Source organism: Schistosoma haematobium, chromosome ZW (assembly GCF_000699445.3).
Source record: "Schistosoma haematobium chromosome ZW, whole genome shotgun sequence".
Lineage (NCBI taxonomy): Eukaryota > Metazoa > Platyhelminthes > Trematoda > Strigeidida > Schistosomatidae > Schistosoma > Schistosoma haematobium.
Genome location: NC_067195.1, coordinates 58,477,301 through 58,502,888, shown reverse-complemented (window position 1 = coordinate 58,502,888; position 25,588 = coordinate 58,477,301). Strand labels below are relative to the sequence as shown.

Sequence of the window (25,588 nt, the reverse complement as noted above, 5' to 3'; positions counted from 1 at the left end):
ATGAATCCACCGAACATCGAAGCAGCACACATAGATCTTCCTATAGATGTCAATCCACCAACTACGGAAGAAATTAGAATGGCCGTCAGACAAATCAAGAACGGGAAAGCAGCGGGACCCGACAACATACCAGCTGAAGCACTGAAATCAGACATCGAAGCAACCACAAGCATGCTTTATCTTCTATTCAAAAAGATTTGGGAGGAGGAACAAGTGCCGATGGACTGGAAAGAAGGACACCTCGTCAAGATTCCAAAGAAAGGAGATCTGAGCAAATGTGAAAACTACAGAGGCATAACACTACTGTCAATACCAGGGAAAGTCTTCAACAGATTGTTGCTGAACCGGATGAAGGATGCAGTAGACGCCCAACTTCGAGATCAACAAGCTGGATTCCGTAAGGATCGGTCGTGCACAGACCAAATTGCAACACTACGGATCATCGTCGAACAATCAGTTGAGTGGAACTCATCACTATACATCAACTTCATTGATTATGAAAAGGCATTCGACAGTGTAGATAGGAAGACATTATGGAAACTTCTTCGACACTACGGAGTTCCTGAGAAGATTGTCAATATTATCCGGAACTCATACGACGGAATACAGTGCAAGGTCATGCATGGAGGAAAGCTGACAGATGCATTCCAAGTAAGGACCGGAGTCAAACAAGGCTGTCTACTCTCTCCCTTCCTCTTTCTTTCGGTGGTCGACTGGATTATGAAGACCTCAACATCTGAAGGAAAACACGGCATACAATTGACAGCTCAGAACCAATTAGACGGTTTGGACTTCGCAGATGACCTAGCCCTCCTATCACATACACATGAACAAATGCAGATAGACAGTCAGTGTGGCAGCAGTCTCTGCATCAGTAGGCCTCAATATACACAAGGGGAAAACTAAGGTCCTCAAATCCAACACGAAGAACAGCAATCCAATCACACTTGATGGCGAAACTCTGGAAGATGTAGAGTCCTTCACATATCTGGGAAGCATCACCGATGAACAAGGAGGATCCGATGCAGACGTAAAGGCGAGGATCGGCAAAGCAAGGGTCGCATTCCTACAATTGAAGAACATGTGGAACTCAAAACAACTGTCGACCAATATCAAAGTGAGAATCTTCAATACGAACGTCAAGGCAGTTCTACTGTATGGAGCTGAAACTTGGAGAACTACAACAACCACAATCAAGAAAGTACAAGTATTTATAAATAACTGTCTACGCAAGATACTCAACATCCATTGGCCGGATACCATCAGCAATAGCCTTCTGTGGGAGAGAACAAACCAACTTCCAGCTGAAGAAGAAATTAGGAAAAGACGATGGAAATGGATAGGACATACATTACGCAAATCGTCAAACTGCATCACGAGGCAAGCCCTAACTTGGAATCCTGAAGGGAAGCGAAAAAGAGGAAGGCCAAAGAACACATTGCGTCGGATAATAGAAGCAGATATGAAAACGATGAATTACAACTGGACGGAGCTAGAAAGGATTGCCCAGGACAGGGTTGGATGGAGAATGCTGGTGAGCGACCTATGCTCCTTCACGAGGAGTAACAGGCGTAAGTAAGTAAGTAAGTAATATATGACATAGATAAATATAATAAGTAGTGGGTGTAGATTGATAGTGTGATGACAGATGTACTAGTTGTAATAAGAATAATAGAGGCTTGAATCAATGTTTCATAATGGTAAATCTGTCAATGACTTGAAAAACAAAGATATTAAAATAACATTCATAAAAACCATAGAATTACGTAATGAGGAGTTTTGAGATAACTGGACAAATTTCTTATGAATTCAAAGACTTGAATCATTAGCTCGAATTCCTATAGCTTCTGCTATTTGTAAGAGATGAGATCGAACCCCATAAGGACAGCTATTAGGTATACGATAAACCACTTTAAATGACTTATTTCTATCTACATGACCGACGTGTGATAAAAGAAACTGAGTATTGTTTTAAGGATATCCTTTCCTAACCACGAATGGAGATATGCACCAACTCATTGTGTCAGTTGTCTGGTTGTTCGCTCAATATAACTTTCTTCACTGGAACAGCTGAAGTCGTAGATGCAGATAGATGTGGAATATAAATATTACTGTATATTAGAGTAAAGCCTAAAGAGGATTTAATTGAAAACAATATTGTTCGCTTATATCTACTGTTCTAATTCCAGAATGATGGAGAAGAGTTGCAGCCAAAATATACATCATTGATATTATTGTGTTCTCTGGACAAATGTGTTACCACCAACTTACGTATCTAACATCTTATGTTATCCAATCAGGAAGCATTCTAGATACTAATAGATTGCTTTTTTTTAGAAGTTTGATAAGAAATTAAAATTGTAACCAATCATCTAATCAAATAAACTAATTATTTCTGATAAATATAAAATGGGTGGGAATGTGGGAAAATAAAAACTTGGCAGAAAAAAATAACGTTATTACAACGTAAATTCGTTAATCAATTTTATCTACTACTACATTATTCCAATGGAAAATAGTTCTCCTGTTGTTCAACAACCAACATCAGTACATGTAAGATTAACATATAATTCTTTTTTTTGTCTTTTTTTGAAAAGAAAAAAACTTAAGTCATAACTAATAATCCAGTTTTTTATTTATTAAAAAATATGGGCATTTTTCAAAACTTTGAATTGTATAGGGTTAGTAACAATTGAAATCACACTGAAATTATTCTGAGAACACTCAAGCTTAACGAATAGTGTATAGTAATCATAGAATGATTAAAAGAAAGATCTAATTTTCAGTCACTAATATAAAGTGACTGGCTTCAAGAGATATATCCTGGAGTTCTAGTGAGAAGCAATGAACAGTAGAGTTCAACCGGGTCAGTTGTGAGTTAATAACTCACTGATGACAATGGTGGATGTGTCGCTCGATTTCGTGGATTAGTTGAAGTTAGACATTAACACCGTTAGATGCCGGCTCAGTGGCCTGGTGGTTAAGCGTTCGCGCGCGAAACCAGTAGGTCCTGGGTTCCAATCCCGAGGGGCGGGGTCGTGGATGCGCACTGCTGAGGAGTCCCACAATAGGACGAAACGGACATCCACTGCTTCCGGGTTTTCCATGGTGGTCTAGCTTTGATTGACTCATGATCGCAACTGTTGAAATCACTAATATACATGCTTGAACTCCGTTTCACCTATATTGGTTAAGGCACCTAAATAGTATTGAATCTGATTATTGTAAAACTTCAAAAAGTTTATGTAAGCTAGTTCTACCTTTAGACAACAGACTGGCTTTAAGGAAAAACTTACTAATAACTAAAGTGTTGTACTGATGTTTTATTCATCTTTGAGATATTTCAGTAGATTTTATTGATTAACATATTAAATAGGTTGTGATTATGATAAACGATATATTTTGTCGTTAGAAGTAAATAAGTAAGTCGTTTTAAAACAGAAAAACAGATCAATACTTGTTTTTGCATTTGTTAAGTGAGTTGAATATTAGTGATCAAGGCAAATTTGATCACAAAGATATACATAATTTAGTCTCACTAATTCTCATATTGATAATCAAAACTAAATGACGGTCAAGATTTCTGAAGAAACTCAAAGGTATGACACGTATTTGATAGGTTGGTAACATGTTCGTTACTGTACTAAATAGAGTTTTTCACTTTATAACCAGAACGCACACTGAGTTCATACACATATATACTAGTTATTCAAATGGACATAACCCCTCTTTTTATCACTAACATTGATATTAACACTTAATTGTAATTACATGGTGTTACAGATATTGTTTAGTCTGAATCTTTATAAAAATGACTGACTTTGGTTAGGAAATCATTAAAAAAACTGAGAAGCACTCATTAACCATTTTGTCGCAGTATGAGAATTATCAACAGCACTGATTCACTGTGCCACCGGAGACTGAACCCATAACTTTCAGAACTCGAAGTGACCGTAGATAACTGAGTTAACATCCAATAGTTTACATTCTTAACTCCAACCAATTTTCAAATCGCACGACCATTACCAACCCCCGTCAGTGATATCTATTTGATTCTTGATGAAAACGTTTTTTAGTCCTTCTTAGTTTCCAATGGCTATCTAAACAAAGTCAGTCGATGATAGGAAAATTTAGATGGATAATCGACCCATAAATCATTTGTTATTTAAGATTTCGATTAACATCTAGTGAAAAGAACAAAAGCTGTTAAAAAGAAGAAACAAATGTTAACTACAAACTCTTATCTTTGTCCTAAGTCACCTGTTCTGGGTATATGCATATATAATATCAGGATAAAATTTAATTCAATCTTAGTCTATAATCGTTGACTCACACCAGTCTGACTTTTTAAGAATAATTCTTTTTAGACCTTTCGGGTACAACTTTCGTGAAGTCGTCAAATTAAGTTAATATACTGTTATATTTTCTTTCCTAAATACAATGTTTCACAGCTTGCTATAATACAAGCTTTTGCTGTGTGCAGAAAATTTAGCCAAAGTAGTGTTAAGTGGTGAAGAAAGTCCATGGAACCGAATATTATAGTAACCATTATATAAATATTAGTTGTTTATCGTTTTTAATCTTACCTTACCTGGAGGCTTGGGGCCACTTAACATATGAATACACAAATGAAAGCCACTCAACTCTAATTGTCACTGACTAACTACCCCTAAATTCACTCAATTTTAACCTAGTCTCTAGACACTCTGAGAAATGATTGTATCTGAATTATATCTGTCGAAAAAAACTTGAAATTAAAGTGTCTTATATGCATAAGGTGACACAACGAGAAGAAAGATCGCTTATCTATTTATTCTTTGAAAATATTTGGAACAATCAACATTTTTAACTAGTAGACCTTACTCGTCTGTGTATCACCTACTGGACAAATAGCAAATGGATCTTTAAAGCCCATTAAAAATAATCAATGAAAACACAAACGTTTTGATTACTATCCAGTATGCCGTCTGACTGAATATTAATGCTGCATCTCAGATATATTAAAGCTCACTAATAGGTTTTCAACTCAAAAACATTTTAAGATTTAATTAAACATACCCATCACTTAAAGTAATTGAAATTTCACATTAAACGGTTGGTTAGTAGTAACTGACGTCATATGAAATTGATTTGTACCCATTCAACTGAGTTACTCATCAGAACGATACACTTTATTTGAATCAACCAACAGAAAGCTCTTGAGTTGAGATTCATTACAATGTTATCATCAACTAGTCATAATCTCACTCGACAGAAAACATTTCTCACAAGAAAGCGTTATCACTGAGCTGTTCATGCTTTAACTGACCTACTTTGATAGTGAATTATTAAAAAAAGCTAACTGATCACTTATTAATGACTGATCTCATGTTATATACTCCTCAGAACTGAATTTAAGGTGAAATCATATCACTTAATCACGTAAATAATGGCTACAATGTGATAAACATAAGCAGTATAAGTAGTAATCGGAAAGATTAGGGTTTGAAGATGTTATTCAAGAAGTATAATCTAGTGAAATAAATTTGGAAAGAAAAAAAGGGGACATGAAGAATTCGGAAGATTAGAATTAAGGAGAACGAAAGAGTGGATGCACCTGCACCATACCAAATGATTTTAAGCCATGTCATTCAAGATCTCTAACCATCGGTTGCTATCGTCTCGTGGATCCCAACCAGGTAGTCTATACCTACCAACATGGCTCAGTCCACTTGTCAGTGATTTCATAAATTTGTGCCATGTTTTGGCCTGGCCGCCCCCACCTTTCCTCCAACCTACTCCTACACCATAAAACATCGCACGTCGGGGCAGTTGGTGGTTGGGCATACGTAACACATGTCCCAGCCATCTCAACTTATGAAACTTCACTACTTCATCAAGTGATTTGCCATCCTTGCCTAGTACCCGTTTCCTAACAATTGCATTACGTACTCGGTAGTCCTGGGATATACGAACAGTGCTTCGAAGACACCCATGATCGAATACTAGTAACCTGCGAATATCCGAAACGAACTGTTGCACAGTAAACCCATCCTTTGGTTGGTAGATGGATATCTCGCTTACGCCATATATATATAAATTAATAATCATCATATGCCGCAATATTTTAATCTTTGTTGTGACCGATGAAATTATCACTTGTTCTACTTAATTTAGTTACAGGCCATTTGCTATTGGTGACAAGTAATGTAAATTATTAGAATTCATCTAAGAACACTAATGTATCTATTCTAAGACAAATTTTCAAAGAGTTTTTTTAATGGAAAGATATTGTATTTCGTTGTGGCCTCTTGTTTCATTACTGGAAATTAATTTTCTGTTTTTATATACATCTATGTATACTTATACATAACTTACGTACAAAATATTACTGTTTTTGTTTTCCAAATAAAATAATGTACATAGAAATTGTGGAAATAATTGTAAGCCTTATCACTATTATTAATTTTATCTGCAATATAAACATGCTTTGTTGATCCAGTTGATGAAAATCTACAAATCTCCATAGCAACAAGTTGATAAAGCCGGTTACTAACAATAACTGCTCAAATTGTCAAGGAAATGTACTTCATAAACATACATTTATATACTTACGCTTATTGGTGTATTAGATATTTGCTTATACAAGTCATTTATTCTTCTTTTATGGACACAATGGAAAGGTCATTTTTTGTATGAATAAATGGAAAACAATGGAAAAAATGTAGAGAGAAATAGTGACAAACGATTATGTAAATAAGTGTATTCTTTCTAGCTATTTTAAAACACTTGATACCTGATAAAGTGTGTGTATGGCAAAGAAAATTAAGAAACTCAATAAAATGAAATGAAAATAGGTAGAAAGGAAAATTTTGATCAGTTTTCCTTAAATATGTAAGTTGTTGATATCAAACAATACATTTTAGTGAGGGAGAAAGAAACACACTACTTTCTACAAAATCATCTGATAAGTAAAACAATCAACACTGTTGTTAAGTCCGTCAGTAACAATATTGTTACTAAACTAACGAAACAGTACACTGAACAATCAAAAAACACAACAAACACTATAGAATGTAGAGTTAGGTGAATTGTGGAGGTCCGTTCACATTTTGAATGGTTTTCTTGATGACAAATAATGTTCAATGTGGTTTTCTTAATTGGTTCTATGCTTGCTTTCAAGTGGTTGTTTGGTTTGTTAAAAAATACTGAAATTTATTCCAATCGGAAAATAATGCAACTGAATTATTCAGCATCGTTGCAATACTGTAAAGTATAGAGGCTTAACAATTTAAATTATCATTAAGCACGTTTTTGATAAACGGGATAAACCTCTCGTAACGTTGTCTCAAGAAGTGACAGTTAGATTGGTGAAATTGATGAGATTCACTTAGCATTTTAAGCATTAAGTGATTGAACGCAAGAAACTCCAAAAATATCTCTCTTCAACGTCCCTATAGACCCAGGAGACTCCTGAAAACTTTTTATACAGTCAGAACTTAACAGAGGCTCGTGAGAAGCATGTAATAAAATGAACGATTATGTGTTACGTTTTGACTGAATAACTGCTTATATCATTATTATATTCAGTATGTTTCTTGAAGTTTCCAGAAGAACAAGGTCACATGGCTAATGTAAAAAGACGGTTTATTCAGTAGTTCCTGGTTTTCAATAATTCTCTACATGATATCATTCGTCCTTAAGTATATGTCTTACAATCAGTAATGAAATATGTTGCCGGAAACATAACTCACGGCTTTAATCATGTACTGATATTAGCTAGACCAAAAAATTCATGGAGCACTAGATAATTGTTTCATCACAGTATGGGATATTTTAGCAGTGAGATCTCACCACCCTTTACAGAGGATTTATAATCTCCACAAACCCCCAATCATTAATTCATGATTTAGTAATTTTGATCCTTATTTTGTATATATTTAATCATATAATGGGTAGAATTAAAATTGTTCGTTATATCATGTATTTATTAGATCCTGAGTAACCTGACTCATTTAATCAGTACAGTTTTATGTACTTCACTTAGAGCCATACTGTTTATGTAGAGTTAGTGGTACTATCCTGTTCAAACCGATGTAGATGAAATGACCTACATTTTGAGAGTTAGATCTACTAACAATTAGGCAACCAATGACTGATAAGTATATCACAAAGATCCTAATCCTACAACTTTTAAGGTGTTACATAATTTCAGTATTATATTTACTATTAATTTGGTCAATGTTGATAAAGGCAAGAGTTATTTGTTAAGAATAATAAGTATGATTGGTAATTTAAATTTTCTTATTATGTAAATTAATTTATAGTCTTTATTTCATGAAGAATTTTCATTTCAGCGCTTCATATCCTTCTACACTGATTACCATACACTCCATCTTTATCTTATAAAATATTTATTTTCCTCCACTTTAACATACAGAGGCAGACATTCGAAAGAGAATGGAGTAGTGGACTTTGTGCTTGTTTTGATGACCTACCAACATGTAAGTGTAATAATTCTGCATAAAACCAATGATATTTTATCTCAATAAATTAGTCATTATTCTAACATTATGACTTAGAAGTAAGACAATATACTTGTCGACAACTGGATTAGAGAATGTAAACAGTTTGATTTCAATGTAGTGACTTATGATACTAACGATTCTCATAAGAACTGATTGTTACTGGTTCGATCTCACATTATGCCGTGTTCAACAAATGTTAAGAAGATAAGAAAGGAAAGCTGAACAGTGGTTTGTGATCTTCCAAATAATCTCTGGCTAGTCTGTAATGAAATCTGTCTTTACAAAATCATTCTACTTTATTGGTTAAATCTACTTACATTACATACATTTTACAAGTCTTGTAATCTTATTTTACGAAGTTTTCGTGTACGATTAATATTTCAGTTTAGCTCTAATAAGAGGCTGATTATTTAGAACAGAGAGGAAGCTATGAAATGTTTTCTGTCGTACAGATCCATCTATCTAATATTACTATATATTGTACATGTTGGTAACTATCGTCTGTCTTTTTGATCAGCAAAAGTATAAATCTGAACCTCTTATAAATACGATGATCAACATAACTGTATTTCGATAATCAAATACTAGTCATGGAAAGAAATGAAGTTCCTACTGTCGAAGAAGCATCGAACCAACACGTACGAAAATCTAGAACTATCGCTTTCAGATCTATATTAGTCCTCCTGATGATACTATTTTCCGTCTTTAACGGTACACATTAATGGCATACAACTGTGTGTAGGCAGCATTAGATCTCAAGATTCTCGCTGATTATGATCTAGGTAGTCTTCATATTTCTTCCGAAAGAATTATGGAAATGATGACATTTAATTATCTAATCATGATGCTTACTGGTAGATTACAATGAATGTTTCAGTATATACGATCAAGTAGTCTTGGATAATTGACATTCTGTTTGTACTACAGTGTGATTTTGCCATTTTAATGTGAAGGCGCAACCAGATTGTTGGTTGTTCTTCAATGAACGGTTAAGACTTTTCCTAAATGAAATAATTTCTAAGATATACCTTAATTAAACAAATATTATACATAGAATTAGTGCAGAAAACACTCAATTTATTCCATTTTACGCTTGTTTTAAAATGTTTGTGTTTTTAGGTTGTCTAGTTCTATTCTGTCCTCATTGTTACATGTGTTATTTATATAATAAAGAAGGGGAATCATGCTGGGTTCCATTCTGTGGTGCAGGCATTTTACCATTACGTATTAAACATCGTGTTATACACAAAATAATGGTAACTATTATATTTTATTTATCTTTAATTAAAAAATTATTTATCATGTTGTATACATTAAACACTTAAAATAGTCGACAATATTTATGGCTCATATAGATAATTTTCCTAGGGTATCGTCCTCTGAGCTGAATGGTGTAACTGAGATGATTTCTTCGTCATTGGGAACATCATATTCAAAAATTAATATATCCAGATTAAAGTGTACATCTTCACTATAATGAGATCTATTGTGAATGTTAGTACCCTATTTGAAGAGCAAAACTAGTGTTTTTTAGTGAGTAAACAGGAATTTACGCCGTAGATATTTTAATCTAACCTACTATGTGTGACCTAAAGGTAAGGCCTGGCTACACGGAATTTAACTTATCACCCAGACGTTGGAAATACAATATCTCATCCAACCAGCATATTTTTTATATGTCACAAAATGAACTAACGGTAAATTTTCTTCTTTATTCTTTTACAGATAGCCACATTGTGTTCTATGTCTGTCATTATTGTTTTCGAAAACGAAGTAGTTTAACCTACCACATACATATGCAGCGCAAACTAATATTCATAAAATGATGAAATAAAATACATTCGAAGGATAAGAACGACAAAAATATTTCATCTCAAGGAATGAGTTAAACTAAACGAACGTAGAAAATCAAGAAAATCCCGACCTAGAGAATAACGAACTATTACAAAAATCACGTCCCATTCCTGAAAAGTGAATCATCTTATTAGAATTTCGTAGTATTAGTTATGGTCGGCGCAACATCTAGCGACTGACCTCTTTTTGAAATCTGACTCAGTGATCTGGAGTACACAGATGAAACCATCCTGTCACTTGGTTTTCGTCAAATTGAGCCAATCTGTCTGTCCATCAAAGGGATGGTATACCATAAAATAATACGATCTGTATTACGTTGTGGAATCAAAACGTTATCTGTGAAAGTAGAATACGTTGAGTGGGCTGGATGATTTTGTTGAAGCGAAGCTAGCATGTTATGAAACAACCGACAGGACTGAGATTAGAATCAATGTATTGGGCAACAAAAAGGAGTCAGCTGACGGCAATTAAATATTCATAGACTGAGGTGAATCATGTCTGCTGAAACCTATCGTTATTCGAAGTGTAATGCTAGTTGTAGTATAAATGCGCTAGGAGAAAACTAGTAGCCATAAAATCAAGAAATGGAGTCAGTTCATAAAATATTTGACAAGTGAACTTTCTGTATGTGTAATCTACCTGGTCTGAGCCATCTCAGTAACCGGGATTTCTGGTTAGAGATTCTACATGAATATGTGACAATGATGTATATGCATTTACTATTTATCTTACTTCAGATCTTTAACTCCTATATTGCTTCACATATACCTTTTCATTCCCTTTCTAACCATATCATCACTAATACTACTATTTTAATCTCCTATCTGTTTAACTTGTTTCTCTCATCTCGTCTTATTGATATTGTGTGAGGATTCGACTCATAGTACAGTTAAATAAGGCTCTACGACTGACTAGTTGCTATAATGCTTTAGTCTACCAGTGAATTACTTCAATTCTGACTTATTAATTGAAAAAGTTACCTATTGATTCAGTGTTGCTCATTTACTTTGTTCATTTTTATTATTTTATTAACTCATTTACTTTCTCATTTTCATTACAGATTGTGGATATGATTTTATTTATCACACATATCTCATTTACATTTGTATGTAGATTGTTTGTTTCAAATATTAAAACGAAAAAAACACATTTCTTGAAGAGTTATTATATTCACTTGGTATTGTTTGGCTTGTATCCAAATAGGACGAAACGCGCGTCTTGGATTCCACCGCTAGCCACTATCCATCATTACTTACAAAAAGTTATTATATGGTGTTATAAAACAATACCTCATACAATAATTAGTCTCATCATACGTTTATTTTTGAAGTTTATAGGCTTTTTAAAGTCTTGGTTGTGTGTATTGAATGTATATAATAATTAGCTTTTTCAAAAGTGTTCCACTATATTACAATTCTTAATTGTACAATTTGAGCTACGTAACAGATATTTTCTTATCTTCTTAATTTATTAAAATGAAATAAAGAAACAAAATGAAGTTTGAACCTCATAAGCAATAGGTTGATAATGTCAATTTTTGCTTATTTGAGTTCATATACAATCGTATTTAAGAAATTTAAAGGGTTAATCAACCAAGGTTATTTGAAACGATCTAGGTATAAGTGTGTCGCGTGCTACTTATATTGATATAAGTAGTATATGACGCGAGTTAAAGACATAATGTCTAGCAGCAGAAGATGGGAGAAGATCAAGAAAGGAAAAGCGGGAACACAATGCAATTTGTAAGAAAACGCATAAACAATGAAATGTGAGACAATAGATTGATGATTACAACAGGAACATTCCGATGATATGATGGATTGATATTTTGCAAATTAACGATTTACTATATGGTTTTTCTATTTTACCAAGTAATTCTGTAATTTTATTCTAATTATAATTCGGTTGTCCCCACCTGTGTTCTGTTCACTGCATAAGTACTCTTTTTTATTAAGAAAAGATACACATATTATATAATAATTATTACTTTTCTATTCATATAACTAGTCACTTGTGTATATTTTATTTACATTTTAGGGTACTCTAATGAATGATGTTTGTATTACATGCTTTTGTGGACAATTAGCTACATGTCAATTAAAACGTGATATAGATTATGCAAAATCTATCAGAATGGAAATTTAAATAATATTACACACACACACACACACAAAGAGAGAGAGAGGGAGAAATATGGTCAGGTATTTTTCGTAAACATCGAAAAAACTAGTCTGCTGTTTATTTTTTTAAATGTTCAATTTTACATTTCGAAAGGTTCACCCTGTTTTTTTTTTATAGAAAAAACCGTAGAAATTTAACACTTACACAGATAATTAATTATATTAGATTGAATGATTTGAATGCAATTTTCCAATGAAAACAAACAAATAGACTTGTTTGTATTGAATTGCTCATTTATAAAGACAAAACAAAACAAACAAGAGATAGATTCTATCTAGAATGAATGAAAAATTACTGGGTTTTTTGTTGATTCATTTCAAAATTTCACAAAATATCACTATTTGAATTAACCAGTTTTTTTTAAATTATTGTTCTGTTTTATCATTGAACACATTCAATTTGTAAAAAAACTTGAACGCTGTAATGGTGTTTTTTTAGTGTTTTTGTTTAAATAATTGTTTTAAGTACGTAACTGACTGTTACATTCAACTGTTAAAAGACTATGATAAAAAAATCTGTTAAAATTCCAATGATTAAGTAAATTAAATAGAAAGGGGTTTTGTGGATATTAATAGTTGAGTTCATAAATCACTTGAAGCTAAACAATCATGGAAAACCTGGAAGCATTGAACTGCCATTTCGTCTTAGTATGAGACTCCACAGCAGTGCGCATCCGCGATCCTGCTACACGAGATTTGAACCCAGGAACTATTGGTAGTAGATTACTGTGTGGTGGACCAAACAGTATATTAACCAAAAAGGAATAGCAATAAAGTTATTACGTCCAAAAGTTAATATAACAATAAACAACCTATAAATTATTAACGCAAAATAAAGGTTCAGGGACATTACTTAAATCAGATGGCTGTTGCGTGTTCCGTCGTGCTTGGTACCAAAGATCCACAATTATAGATAATTAATAATTTCAATGAGGTAAATATGGCTCCAGCCAGTTTTCTCGACGTCGAATGCAATAGGAATGTCATAACAGTCTATAAATATAGTTGACAGTTAATCAATAGTTTAGTTATTATATCCACAGGCATGATAGAACGAGGCATGCGTGTATAAGAGTGTATTTAATAATGCACAGTTAACAATGTTGTGCTATGTGTAATTCAAAAAGGAAGTTAGTTGTCAAGGTCACATATTTAAACAACAAGTACAATCGTTCAGTGATAAATGTACAGATTATGGAAATAAACAAAATAAATGCAAAAGCTATCAAAACTATTTACAAAATAGGTTTATTAGGCCTATCTCCACAACTGAAGACAATGGTGGACGGTGGCGCGATTTCGTGGATTGGTTGAAGTTAGACATTAACACGGTTGGTCCAGGGATTAAGCGATCGCGCGCGAGACTGAAGGTCTTGGGTTGGATTGCACGTGAAGGATCGTGGATGCGCACTGTTGAGGAGTCCTATGCTAGGACGAAACGGACGTCTAGTGCTTCCAGGTTTTCCATGGTGATCTAGACTCAATTGACTCATGAATTCAACTATTAAATTAAATAAGAAGACTTTGTAGTTGATAGTTGATGGTGACAAAATTATATTAGCGATTAAGTATCTCTACTCATGATAAAGTTAACTTCACAATATTTTGAAGTGGACATTTTTGAATGGGCACTCGATTGCGTGGATTAACCAAATTTCTGAAAAACAAACTATCAATATCTTACTTATTCAATTTCAGTCTTACTTCCATGTTAAGAAAAATTTTCACATTCATACTAATCAGCTATCCCTTTTTCTCCGATTTACAATGAAGAAAACAGTCTGTGAAGAAAGTTATTTTCAATAAGTGATTTCGTGATCCCGATGCTAAATGCTAATCCAAAAATTTTACTTTACATATATCGAAGGGTGCTTAAAGAATGAGGGGTTTTCTGAGCTTATTGGTTTTAAAGTTTCTCAAAGTTGTAAACCTGAATCCCATGACAGACAGTGTATATGAAGAAGTCATTTACAATATCAGGTCCTTCTTAGTGCAGATCGAATACTATCGACGAAGTTGTAATGTGGCCACCAATCTAGGTGTTTCGACATTGAGCGCATTATGTTCAAATAAGATGGTGGGTGGAGGTACACCTTGCCGAAGAGGGCCAAGTAGTATGAAACCTAGGTCCAGGGTATCCTGTTGACTACTTCTAACCACTATCTTACGAGAGTCAGTTTTTATATGACCACTGTTAAACAAGATAGCCATTTTTCTAATTTTTCGATGTTAATTATGTGTATATTTGAGTTTTAAGAGACTGTAGATTGACTAACCACTAGTTTTGGTAAAAAATTCTAAAAAATAAAACAGTTCAGTGTAGAATAACGATTCAAATATGAAATGTGAAGTACTAAATGTTAACGGAATGGTCCTATAGATATGAACCTTCCAAAATGCCTGAAAGTCATGAGTTTGAACCGTCGTAAAATTGTTGATGTAGACCCGACGTATTTTATATGCTTGCATACTGACTATAAACCTTTTCTATTTATCTTTACAGCCTTTATATATAAACAGTTTAGTATTCGTGTTACGAAACGTATCTTTCTAAATTGATTTGGGTGGTGAAATTGAGTAGGTTAATGTAAAAAATGTACTATGCTGAGTCGAAAATGATTTTTTCTGAACTACTTTGTTTGATTTTAAAATTTGAAATCTAGAATGAGAACTTTCACAAGTAATGGTTTTTTTATTAAGGCTGTATAACATCACAAGATCTTTACTTAAACAAGGTTACTGTTAAATGGTTATTTAATTTATTTCCTATATCCTAGAATAGTTCACTTGGTATTGTTTGCTTGTATAGGACTGCAAATGATCAGCCTCTTGTTGGCATATGTGCATCCTGTGCGGTCTGCCTCAAGGTTTGTAAGCAAAGACAGACAGTGGTTAGCAGTGGAATCCATGACGCGTTTCGTCGCATTTGGGACTTATCAGCTGGATGTACCTTCACCCCGTTGCACAAGTAAGTGGCCATCAGGACTCAGTAGCTGAGTGGATAACGCAATGGCGTTTGAAGCGAATGGTACTGGGTTCGAGTCTCGGAGTGAACATCGACTCTGAGATGCAGGCATATCCAGCTGACGAGTCCCAAATAGGACGAAGTGCGCGTCCTGGATTCCAAAGCTAGCCACCATCCATCTTTGCTTATTAGAGACTAGTGTTTGAATGAAGTCATAAATATAATAACCATAGAACTTGTTCACTGTTAGAATAAAAAGAAGCAACCAAAGAGTACTAAACTCAAACTTTTGAAATACTAAGATCTTTATGTGTATCAAATACAAAACAATGTCCTAGGAACATAGCTATTAATGTCGCGTTTAGATTTTAACTTAACATACTTTAGATTTCCGACATATGACAAATAACTATGTTGTATTCATCTTAATAAATTACTATTATTTTTAAGTAAAATACTGAACAGAATGAACAATGCAAACTTTGCACATAGTCGTAATTAATCCCGGCTTAGTCTTTTTCTCAATGGACCTCAAAGCGAAAGTTGTTCTGATTCACGGACACATCATTCATTTCACTTTGTTCCCGTTATTCTGTACATTTATACTTTCGAACACTGTTAAAGTAGATACAAGGTAGGTGTACTCACTCTTATAGATAATTATGATCTTTTAACAGTGAACACATAGGCGTCTGTGGGTATTTGTGTGACTTACCTTGTCACATTAAAGCTAGATATTTAATTTTTCATTAAAGGCACTTTTTATATGCATATACGATGACTCATATACATGTACACTTATTCATTTTTATCCTTTCGGTCTATCTGCTCGTTTGACTGGAAAATAAATATGTTCGCAACAAAGCTTATCCGACAATACATAGTGTTGCGACTTAGTTGTTACCATACTGGAGGACAAACTTAATACGGTAAGAAGTTTAATTCAAATAACTTTTAGAAGTAATACAGATAAGTTATTAATAGGAACTTCCAAGAGAAAACATTATAGTGGTGAGCGCGATTTCGAACAAAACTTAGCATTTAAAGTCCCATGCATTGACGAACGAATGCAACGCAACTGACGTAGTTGACTAGCAATAAAGATGGCTCAACATCTCGAATCCGATGCAGGCAATGATTTCAATGCAACAAGGAAAAAAAATTTTCACAAATTTTATTGCCTCAAAAATATTTTTCCGTGTATCGACTCTTATCACTCAGTTATTTCGTGGATTATCTCATTATGATTATTATCCCCCAAAGTTGTGGGATTATTATTGTACTCGTATTAACATTATATTATAGCATTTACGTATTTCTATTACGCACTCATCGATTAACAATATTATCAACACTGTATTTACACGATGATATTCACAATTAATTCAACTGTTATTTTATTCAATAATGCAAAGTTGTCTCGCTTAAAGTGGGTTCGTCCATTTTTTTCATGTCAGCTCTCTTCGCTATTATATTCCTATCCGCGTAGCTAAGGTCACTTTTATAATGTCATGTCGCATACGCGTTTTGTCTTTTCGATCAAGTCTTTCACTACGTTTGTGAACACCTGTAATTTTATTAAGCCTTTTGTTAATACCGATCATCTTTATTATGGTTGGATTGTCGATCGAAGGAATGGCTTTATGAGACTAATTATTCATTATCATCCACTTTCGTGTCTATATTTCTGACATATTTGCTAGCCATTCATGCATCGAACCTGCTAAGTAAACTGGATGTCTAATGACACGTGATTCGTTAGTCCGAGTCGGGCGAACCTCCTGCATGCTGAGAGCAGAATGGTCGCAACTACCCCAACACTCTCGGTAGTAGCACCTTATCACAATATGCAACTGGTGTTCGTTCAAAACATTCATACAAAGCAGTCGTCGTTCAAAATTTCTCAACGATAATCTTAACCAAACGTCGATCACAAATATGGGGCTGCTTAGTTTTACAACTTGAGTTTTGATTTTGCATTGATCTCCAATCATTAAACTTGATATGCTCTAAAACATTTTCAGAGGCACTGACCATTCTTACATTTTGTCGGAATCACAGATAATATTCCGTCACTTATTTATACGATCTCCTCAGTTTTCATACGCATAAGCTTTAGATGATTTATCATGTTTTAATAAACACTCAAATTACTCATGAAAATACTTCTTTTCGCCCATACGTTCACAACATAAATACGTGCTCATTATCACATGTGAGCACTTACATTTGTCTGCAAACATACGGTATTTATGCTTTTTCGCACTAAACATTCATCTTTCCTTTATCATTGCAATCTACCGGATATAGTGTATCTTTTGCTACTTACTGTTATACTTCCTTCACATACCAATTCAGTGTTATTTTCAAAATGGTTTTTTTCTCAAACTAATGTATAGCTACCCACACAGAGGTTGTTATGGCATTTTGGCACCATTTTACGACTGTGAGGACTACTCTAGATTTTGAAGACTAATCTAACCTCTTTGTGACCGCGTCAGTTATTTGCTTGTGCCCATGTTTTTATGTGAGAGCATAAATGTACTTGTTTTTTTATCATTTTACTCACTTCGTCACATGATTTTAGCTTAGTTTTCCTTGACTTAAAATACTGAGTAGCTCTTTATTAGATTGAATCGGCATACTTGACTTTTCTGATCGTTTCTATTATCATCAATCTGGGTTAACAATGAATGAAATATATTTATACGAGAACAATTTGATGTACGGATTTAGTTTGTCCTCTCAAATCCAAAGCGAGCACTTAATTGCATAACATGACGATAGAAGACAGGATCGATACACTGCAGAAAGATATAAATATTTTGATATGGTGGTCGCGGGACAGATCACGTGCCAGAAGCCGATCGCTCTCTATCGAACACCATATTCCTCCGATTTGTCGATATCATCAAAATACTACAGATAAGCTAGTAAGTGTATACCCCCTTGAAGGTCTAGGAATATACGCCAATGTAATCATCAGATGAAGCTATTTGTTTCCCGTACAAGACCAAACTATGTTCGTTTTTAATAGGTAATTATATTGATGCGTATCTCTGCCTATCACGAAGAAGGCCAGGGTTCAATTCCTTCCAGTAATCAGTTTATAGGCCCTCTATTTGACTTCCTGATTATTGAATGATTTTAACGAAACATATATCCCACATAACCTCCTACATTTTCACTGACTTAAATCACGTTAGTGAATAACGTCAACACTAAATTTCTTTGTGCGCCGTTTCCATATCAAACTGATTATCGTTTACAAGTTGCACGTGCTGCATAAATCAAAACCGGTTCTCTCTCAAATGACTGCCATACAAACAAACCTCCAATATACCTGTTACGTACATTTAAAGTTTGATTCTGAACGTTATCTTGGTCAAGAATACGTTATTATATTGAATTATATCCCATATTTTGGAATAACCAGTCATCTGTCATAACTATGGACTTACTTTCCGACCTACCAAATGCACAACTATTGGTTATTTGAAAGTATCCTCTGTATAACCTACATATTGTTTAGTAACTTTAATACGTTTTCATTTGGATAAAATCATTGTTATTTAAGTACTTGGATTTTGGTCTAACAAACTTATTGAGTGAGCCTACGTTTACCTCGATTATATAAATATTTCTACATTTATATTGCTATATTCCTTATCATTATCATATTAATTTAAAACGTTTATCTATTAATTACATGAGGATTGAAAATACTACCAGAGATCTTCTCAAACTTAAAAAGAAAAACAGAAACAGGTAAAGACCATGTAAAATGCAATTTTCGAGTTCAGGCTTGCAGCGTACAGTGCAAATAATCCAAGACTCTAGTTCGCTCAGATAGGAGCACTTCTCTTTGCTTGAGGAATACGATCCCAGGCTACCTGTTATGCAGGGTCACTACCAGTCGAAGTTTCAGCTACGGTCTGGGACCTCATTGGTCAGGTACCGAAAGAAGCTCCATATGATAGGAAATAAAAGCCGAGGTTATGCAGCACACGTGTCTCAGAAGAAAAGAAGCTACTACTGACTGTTTGTGATTTTGGTGACAGAAAACCTTCCCAACTTCTAAGATATATGAAGCGGATAGCTGGTTTCCGTAGGCCAGACGAGGATGTGAGGATAAATTTAACTGTAGCAACTGTCGTACAATCTACGGCAAGTATTGAATGTGTTCGGTATATCAGTTAAACTCTACAATTTATCAGAGATGGCAAACAAAATGATGCATATCCAGACGCTGACAGTGTCAACATTCCATATACAGCGGCGGGAACTAGCACTAGTGGTTACCATTTAGCAACACTACAACAACAGCTAATTGACCTCAGAAATAGACTTATTATGTCACAAACATCAATATCTAACTTTTAGATGAGACGTAAATGGTCATCATCCCGAAAAAGGTCGTCCATAAAACTACGTTTTCAGTCACCAAAAATATTCGGAAAAGTATGCTGGTACAATCAAAGACAAAGATTTGCTGCAAAGACATGGAAAAGACAGTGGAATGTTTCCACAAATCATAAAGACCCTCGGTGAGACATTGCCAACCAGGCAGCAGTGGCGAGAGCTGTCACTAACCACCCATCGAGCTACCTAATCCAAGCGATTAACAAAAAATTCGGTGCCGTTTCAGTAGATATTGGTGCCGAGGTCAATATTATTACACCAGTGTTATCAAAGAGGTGTAATCCGGTCAGTAATATATTACTTCAACCAGCCAACAAAACCACAATCTGCACGTATAGCAGACAACCGTTTATATTGAACCTCGAGTCGCGTCGGAATTTTCGGGGATTTTTGTAGCAGCAACGTAAAGATAATAATAATAATACGGAAAGAGTAAATATTCCAGTCTTCCACCTCGTGCTAAGACGGCTACTCGAAATGTTAAATCAGTGTTATGAAAAGACAATAATGTTAACATATCTCAGTTTAAACCTTACGACTCATCTCACTATACGTATCGACGCTTAATAACCACCAATGGTAGCAGTTTCGCAACAAGTAGACAATGCAATAACATGGCAACAATTTTTGACATTTTATAACATGTAATACAAAAGTTATTTATCTAAATTTTTAACATGGCTTTTTTAAAATTATAAATAAAAGCTACGCATATTTCTTTAAGTGTGATCTTCAATAAAAAGACTACTGAATAAACTTTTATTGTTGCCGATATCTGTGTTCCAGTGATGGGAAACAACTGTTATTATTCTGTAGACAATATAGAAAATGAACAAGTTAAAAGTCTCTAACAAGAGTAGAGATGTCTGAGAACCGTGTATCCAAATTAGCGGCTTCGGTGAAAACTGAACCAAAACACAAAAATATTAAGTTACGTTTTCAATAGTCAGTAAATTATTATTAATCGTAAGCTAATGTGATTTTATGCGAAACAGTTAGAAAAAAACGTTCATAAAAGCATACGACTGATAGAAATGGAGAAATGTAAATGGAATTACTGAAGTGGTCGATGAACTACACTACTAAGCAATTATCAAGTGATTTCAAAATTCAATGGCTATCGAGGACCAGTAAATCATGATAACTGTTGTCAAAGCCAAGTTTTTGTACATAAAAACAGTTAATATGATCATTTTTATTGTCATGGCTTCGGTTTCTTTTCACGTTCTATGGTTCGTTTTCACACAGTAATTTTTTACATTGAAAAGATCGAAGAATAGTAGGATGATCAGTAACTCGATTTATTTAATAACAGTGCTGAATTATGAGAAAGTGTAACTGAGTAGTTGGAAAAGTGTTATTAATCATATTCCTTATCCGGTATATTTTGAGGCTTTTTATTGCACATAAACAGACAATGAAATAAGTCAAGATATAGCCCTGTTATTAATCAATCAGCCTGTACTTTGGAATGGATTACATTTGCATTGGATTGAAATTCAACAGTTCTACACATTACCTTGAATGAGGTGCAATACAGTGGCTTTTAACGCCATGAGACAGCCTAGAATATAAGACAGCGATGGTCACACTGTAATTTATATATTTCTAATAAATTCAATACATCTTTCAAATGAACGATGATGATAATTATGTTCTCGTTTATAATATATCTTTCAGATTTTTAAAAGATGATCTTTTAATTGAAGACTCATAAACCTGGAGGATACAAAGCTGCACTGATATGAAATGTATAAGATTCTTTGTATCCAAATACCACAGCTTTGTTTGGCTTTGTGAGGGCAACAAATTGCATGTAATAACCCACAATTTAACTGCTACTCAACATTCGTCGTTCTGGCACAACGTACAAAATAAAACTCAATGCAAAATGGTAGGATGTAATAGTGTATTACTGGATTATATTAAAAATGCAATTTATCTTCTGAATACAGGTCTAAGCACTAAGCTTTGAGTTACATTATTTGCATGAGGGAACTAGGGATACATACTACTCGCCTGCTGAAATTGAAGTAAGTGGATTGAGGTTTGAATCCGCAACCGATTGTTGGGAAACCCAGTCCTGTAACCACTAAACCACAGCTCTACATATTATTGGATACAACATGAGGAGAAACCCATAATTTTTGAAACCTTATATAAAAAATGAAAGAGTTCTTAAAGGAGTTTACGCCAACACATAATTAAAAGTTTTTGTACGAATATTTATCACTAAACGATATGAATGATGTCATATTCACCAACAAAAGCGGTATTTTTCCCTACAAACTTACCATCGCAAAGATTAGAAAGATGATATCTAGCTGAAGAATCCAATGACGCAACCTCAAACAAAGATAAAATTTTATCGATTCTCTTCAAAAGTTCATCTGAAAAACAATTAAAACTATTGCTAAGAAAAAATGAAGTAATTAATATCTAATGATTCATTGTATAACCAAATAGGAATGTTCCATGAAGAAACAAAAACAATTTCATGTTGTACTGTTGTAGTTATTGTGTTCAATTCTTCCCAACAACTTTTGATCAAGCAAAAATTTCTTAGATTTTATAATTAAAGCAGATGATTACTAGAGATCGAAATTTCATAGTTCTAACTTATTAATTTGATTAAATTGTCAACTAGTGTAATCTTACTAGTCTGAGGACTCTCTTACGAAATACAAGAATATTCTACCATTTATTCATTCTACCAACAAGATTAGTGAAGAGGTAATAAAATAAAATATATTACTTCAAATTAATATTTTTACTAGACTGGACGCTTTCTATGATTATATACTTCATTTATGAATGGTGGCGCAACTTCGTGGGTTGGTTGAAGTTAGACATTAACACCGGTTGATGCCAGCTCATTGGTCTAGTTGATTAAGCACCTGGCACGAGACTGATAGGTCCTGAGTTCGAACCTCGCGGAGTGCGGGATTGTGGACGCGCACTGCTGAGGAGTCCCATACTAGGACGAAACGGCCGTCCAGTGCTTCCAAGTTTTCCATGGTGGTCTAGCTTTAATTGACTCATGATTTCAGTCAGTGAAATTTATGAAACAGTTAACTATATTTAGAAAAAAAACATCCTACTAGTATAGATTTAAACAAGAATATTTTAACAAATACTGGAGTTCTAATTGAAACTTGATCGGTTTTTTTAGGTATCGTTACTAAGGTTTGACTTGATAATTTCGAATAAATTGAGCATTGAGTAGATTGTTATAAATAAAAAATATATTTGTAATATCCCCATGAGTAGAAAAACTAGATATTTTGACGTTTCGTGACTCAGTGTAAGCCACTTCTTCAGAGGATAAATAACCAAATCAAAATTAGTCCAAGTTTAAATAGTACAACGGAACAACAAGAATATTATGTGATCAATTAAAAAACAGGTCTGAACAAATCAATCTCACATCATTTCGATTAAGGCGGCCTGCTTGAATATCTGGGCTACCTGTTCCTCCGATCTAGATATTTCATCAAGTTATCTGTTTTGTTGTTTGTTTTAGCACATCACTATGTCTATTGTGCGCACAACCTATTCAGACGCGTTTATGAAAAGTTTACAACCTTTCGCTAAACGGGATACAAAAAGGTACAATCAGCGACATCATGGTTGCTGGCAATATGGATTGAAACAAATGAACAGTAATCAAATGTGGATTACCGAACTTCTAACATCTAACTGGTCATCATTCAAAATTTATCGTCACAATCGATCAAGGTATAAGAAAAGGAAACTTGTTGAAATACTTTATGCTGAGAATTCTATATTGTACCAAAAATATAATGTTGAATAAAGCTTCTAATAATAATAATAATAATAATAATAAAAATTCATAAGCGACATGTATGTAAATTTGTGTGTGTGTATGTGTGCAATGTTAAGGATGAAAAATGTGTGACCTTCATGGGGAGAAAGGATAGAGTTTAATTTATATGATAATAGTGTTAACCGTGAAGAATAATATTGTCCGACCGGCCATTTTTTTTTTAAAAAAAATTTTCCAACCCCAAATTACAATATTTTTCATCCCGTGTTTCGTCCAATGAAATGGCTAGTTCCAAAAATTAGATTTAATTGGTTAGTTATGTCTTGAAAATTGTTATAAATTATCAGTACTTGTCGACGAAGCACAATCTCAATCGTCATTATGGAGCAGAGTAACGTGCCGAGTACGAGCGCTGGTGTTTCTCACGTAACGGAAATGGAGGAAGTCTTTTTGACTACCTTGTTTCTGGTTGCGTTTCCATCGGTTGAAGCGTTAAAGACCACTATCACAAATTTTGAAAGATCGACTTACAGTCATTATGTAGTGAGAGATTCGCATATTGGCAGAGATCAAAAATCCTACATTAAATTTGTGTGTTGGCGAAATGGGCGTATAAGATCTAGCGGTTCGTCACAACGTATTAGACGGAGGAGGTAATTTGGTAAATTGTTTTATAATTTTTTTTAATGAAGGGCTTCTATGAACACCCAATGTCCAGCATTTATGTTTTGTAAGATTATAGACGGCTATTGGACTGTTGTACGTGGGAATGTACATCACAATCACGAGTGCAATTCCCTGAGGTACCAGGGTAATTCATGGATGCGCAGGTTAACGGATGGGGAGTTTGAAACTGTGAGACCGCTGCTGATTTCCGGTACCGCTGCATTCCACATCAGGAATTTTGCTTACCAATCTTATGGGAAATGTCTGACCGCTCAAGATGTCTGCAATATGCGGTACAAAGTGTTCTCACACGCGAACCTTCCTGGTACGGAATTTGCCAATTTATAATGTACACTATAGGTGATTACGGGAAATTGAAAGCTCACATAACATCCTTGGGTGGGCTTTGCGAATGCGAATTGGACGATGAGAACTGTCTATCGTATTTCTTCTTCATGACTGCTGAGCAAGTGAATTTGGCCGGTCACTTTTGTGACGTAATTGGTTTTGACGGGACGTACAAAACTAATAACGAGAACGTCCATTTATATCAAGTCGTTGCCATGGATATGAATTTTAAGGCAATACCCATGTGCATTGCCTTTTAAGTCGCGAAACGTCGGCCTTGATTTCTCGATTCCTCTTCTTTTTCCAACGGTGTACCAACAGTCGACAACTGGTAGGCATTGTGACCGATGATTCACCTGCAATTGCTGCTGCTATTACGCAGGTGTATCCGGATGCACACCATATTCTGTGTCGCGTACACCTTGTTCGGAATGTGATAAAGAGGGTAAGTGTTTCGTTCATTAACATTAACCCAGTAACCGTTATTGTAGAGGGTGCGATCAGAAATTGTACAACTGTTCTTTCGCCTCATGTTCACTCGAACGGTTGAAAGGTAAATCAAAATCTACAAAACATGATTTTGTAGTTTTAACAACGTACTTTCGTTAATCGAAATGTCGGACGGAACATTTGGCAGATACGTCAGAGACCACCTTCTACCACGGAAACACAAATGGTCCACTGCTTTTCGACCGCCATCCACTCTCTTTGAACTGAATAATACGAACTTCGTCGAGACCAGCCACCGAGTCTTGAAGATGTATCACCTTAATCGAAAAACACCGGTTCTCAGATCCATTTTCAATGTGCTGCTTCGTACTGGATATTGGATGGAAGCAAGATTACATAAATATTCAAT

At 34.4% G+C, this 25,588-nt stretch overlaps 3 protein-coding genes across 3 annotated transcripts in view; 2 read left to right on the top strand and 1 right to left on the bottom strand.

The window, feature by feature from the left end:
• On the top strand, positions 1-1,581 carry LINE1_1 (LINE-1 retrotransposable element ORF2 protein; the record flags this gene model as incomplete). The annotated part of the gene is made up of 1 exon (XM_035731776.2): positions 1-1,581. One exon carries the CDS (start codon positions 1-3, stop codon positions 904-906), a length of 906 nt encoding a protein of 301 aa, XP_035589742.2. The 3' UTR covers positions 907-1,581.
• Positions 1,582-2,041: 460 nt separating this feature from the next.
• Positions 2,042-14,026, top strand: PCR10 (Protein PLANT CADMIUM RESISTANCE 10). Its single transcript, XM_051211886.1, has 4 exons — positions 2,042-2,553; positions 8,420-8,483; positions 9,627-9,763; positions 12,399-14,026. Exons 1-4 carry the CDS (start codon positions 2,509-2,511, stop codon positions 12,504-12,506), a joined length of 354 nt encoding a protein of 117 aa, XP_051071999.1. The 5' UTR covers positions 2,042-2,508; the 3' UTR covers positions 12,507-14,026.
• Positions 14,027-16,273: 2,247 nt separating this feature from the next.
• MS3_00004002 (uncharacterized protein) overlaps positions 16,274-25,588 on the bottom strand; it is a 36,012-nt gene continuing 26,697 nt past the window's right edge. The window contains exons 15-16 of the mRNA XM_051211885.1: positions 22,223-22,318; positions 16,274-20,833 (exon numbers count right to left, since the gene is read on the bottom strand). Of these exons, the coding sequence (XP_051071998.1) occupies positions 20,766-20,833; positions 22,223-22,318 (164 nt within the window). The 3' untranslated portion in view covers positions 16,274-20,765. The remainder of the gene's footprint in view (positions 20,834-22,222; positions 22,319-25,588) is intronic.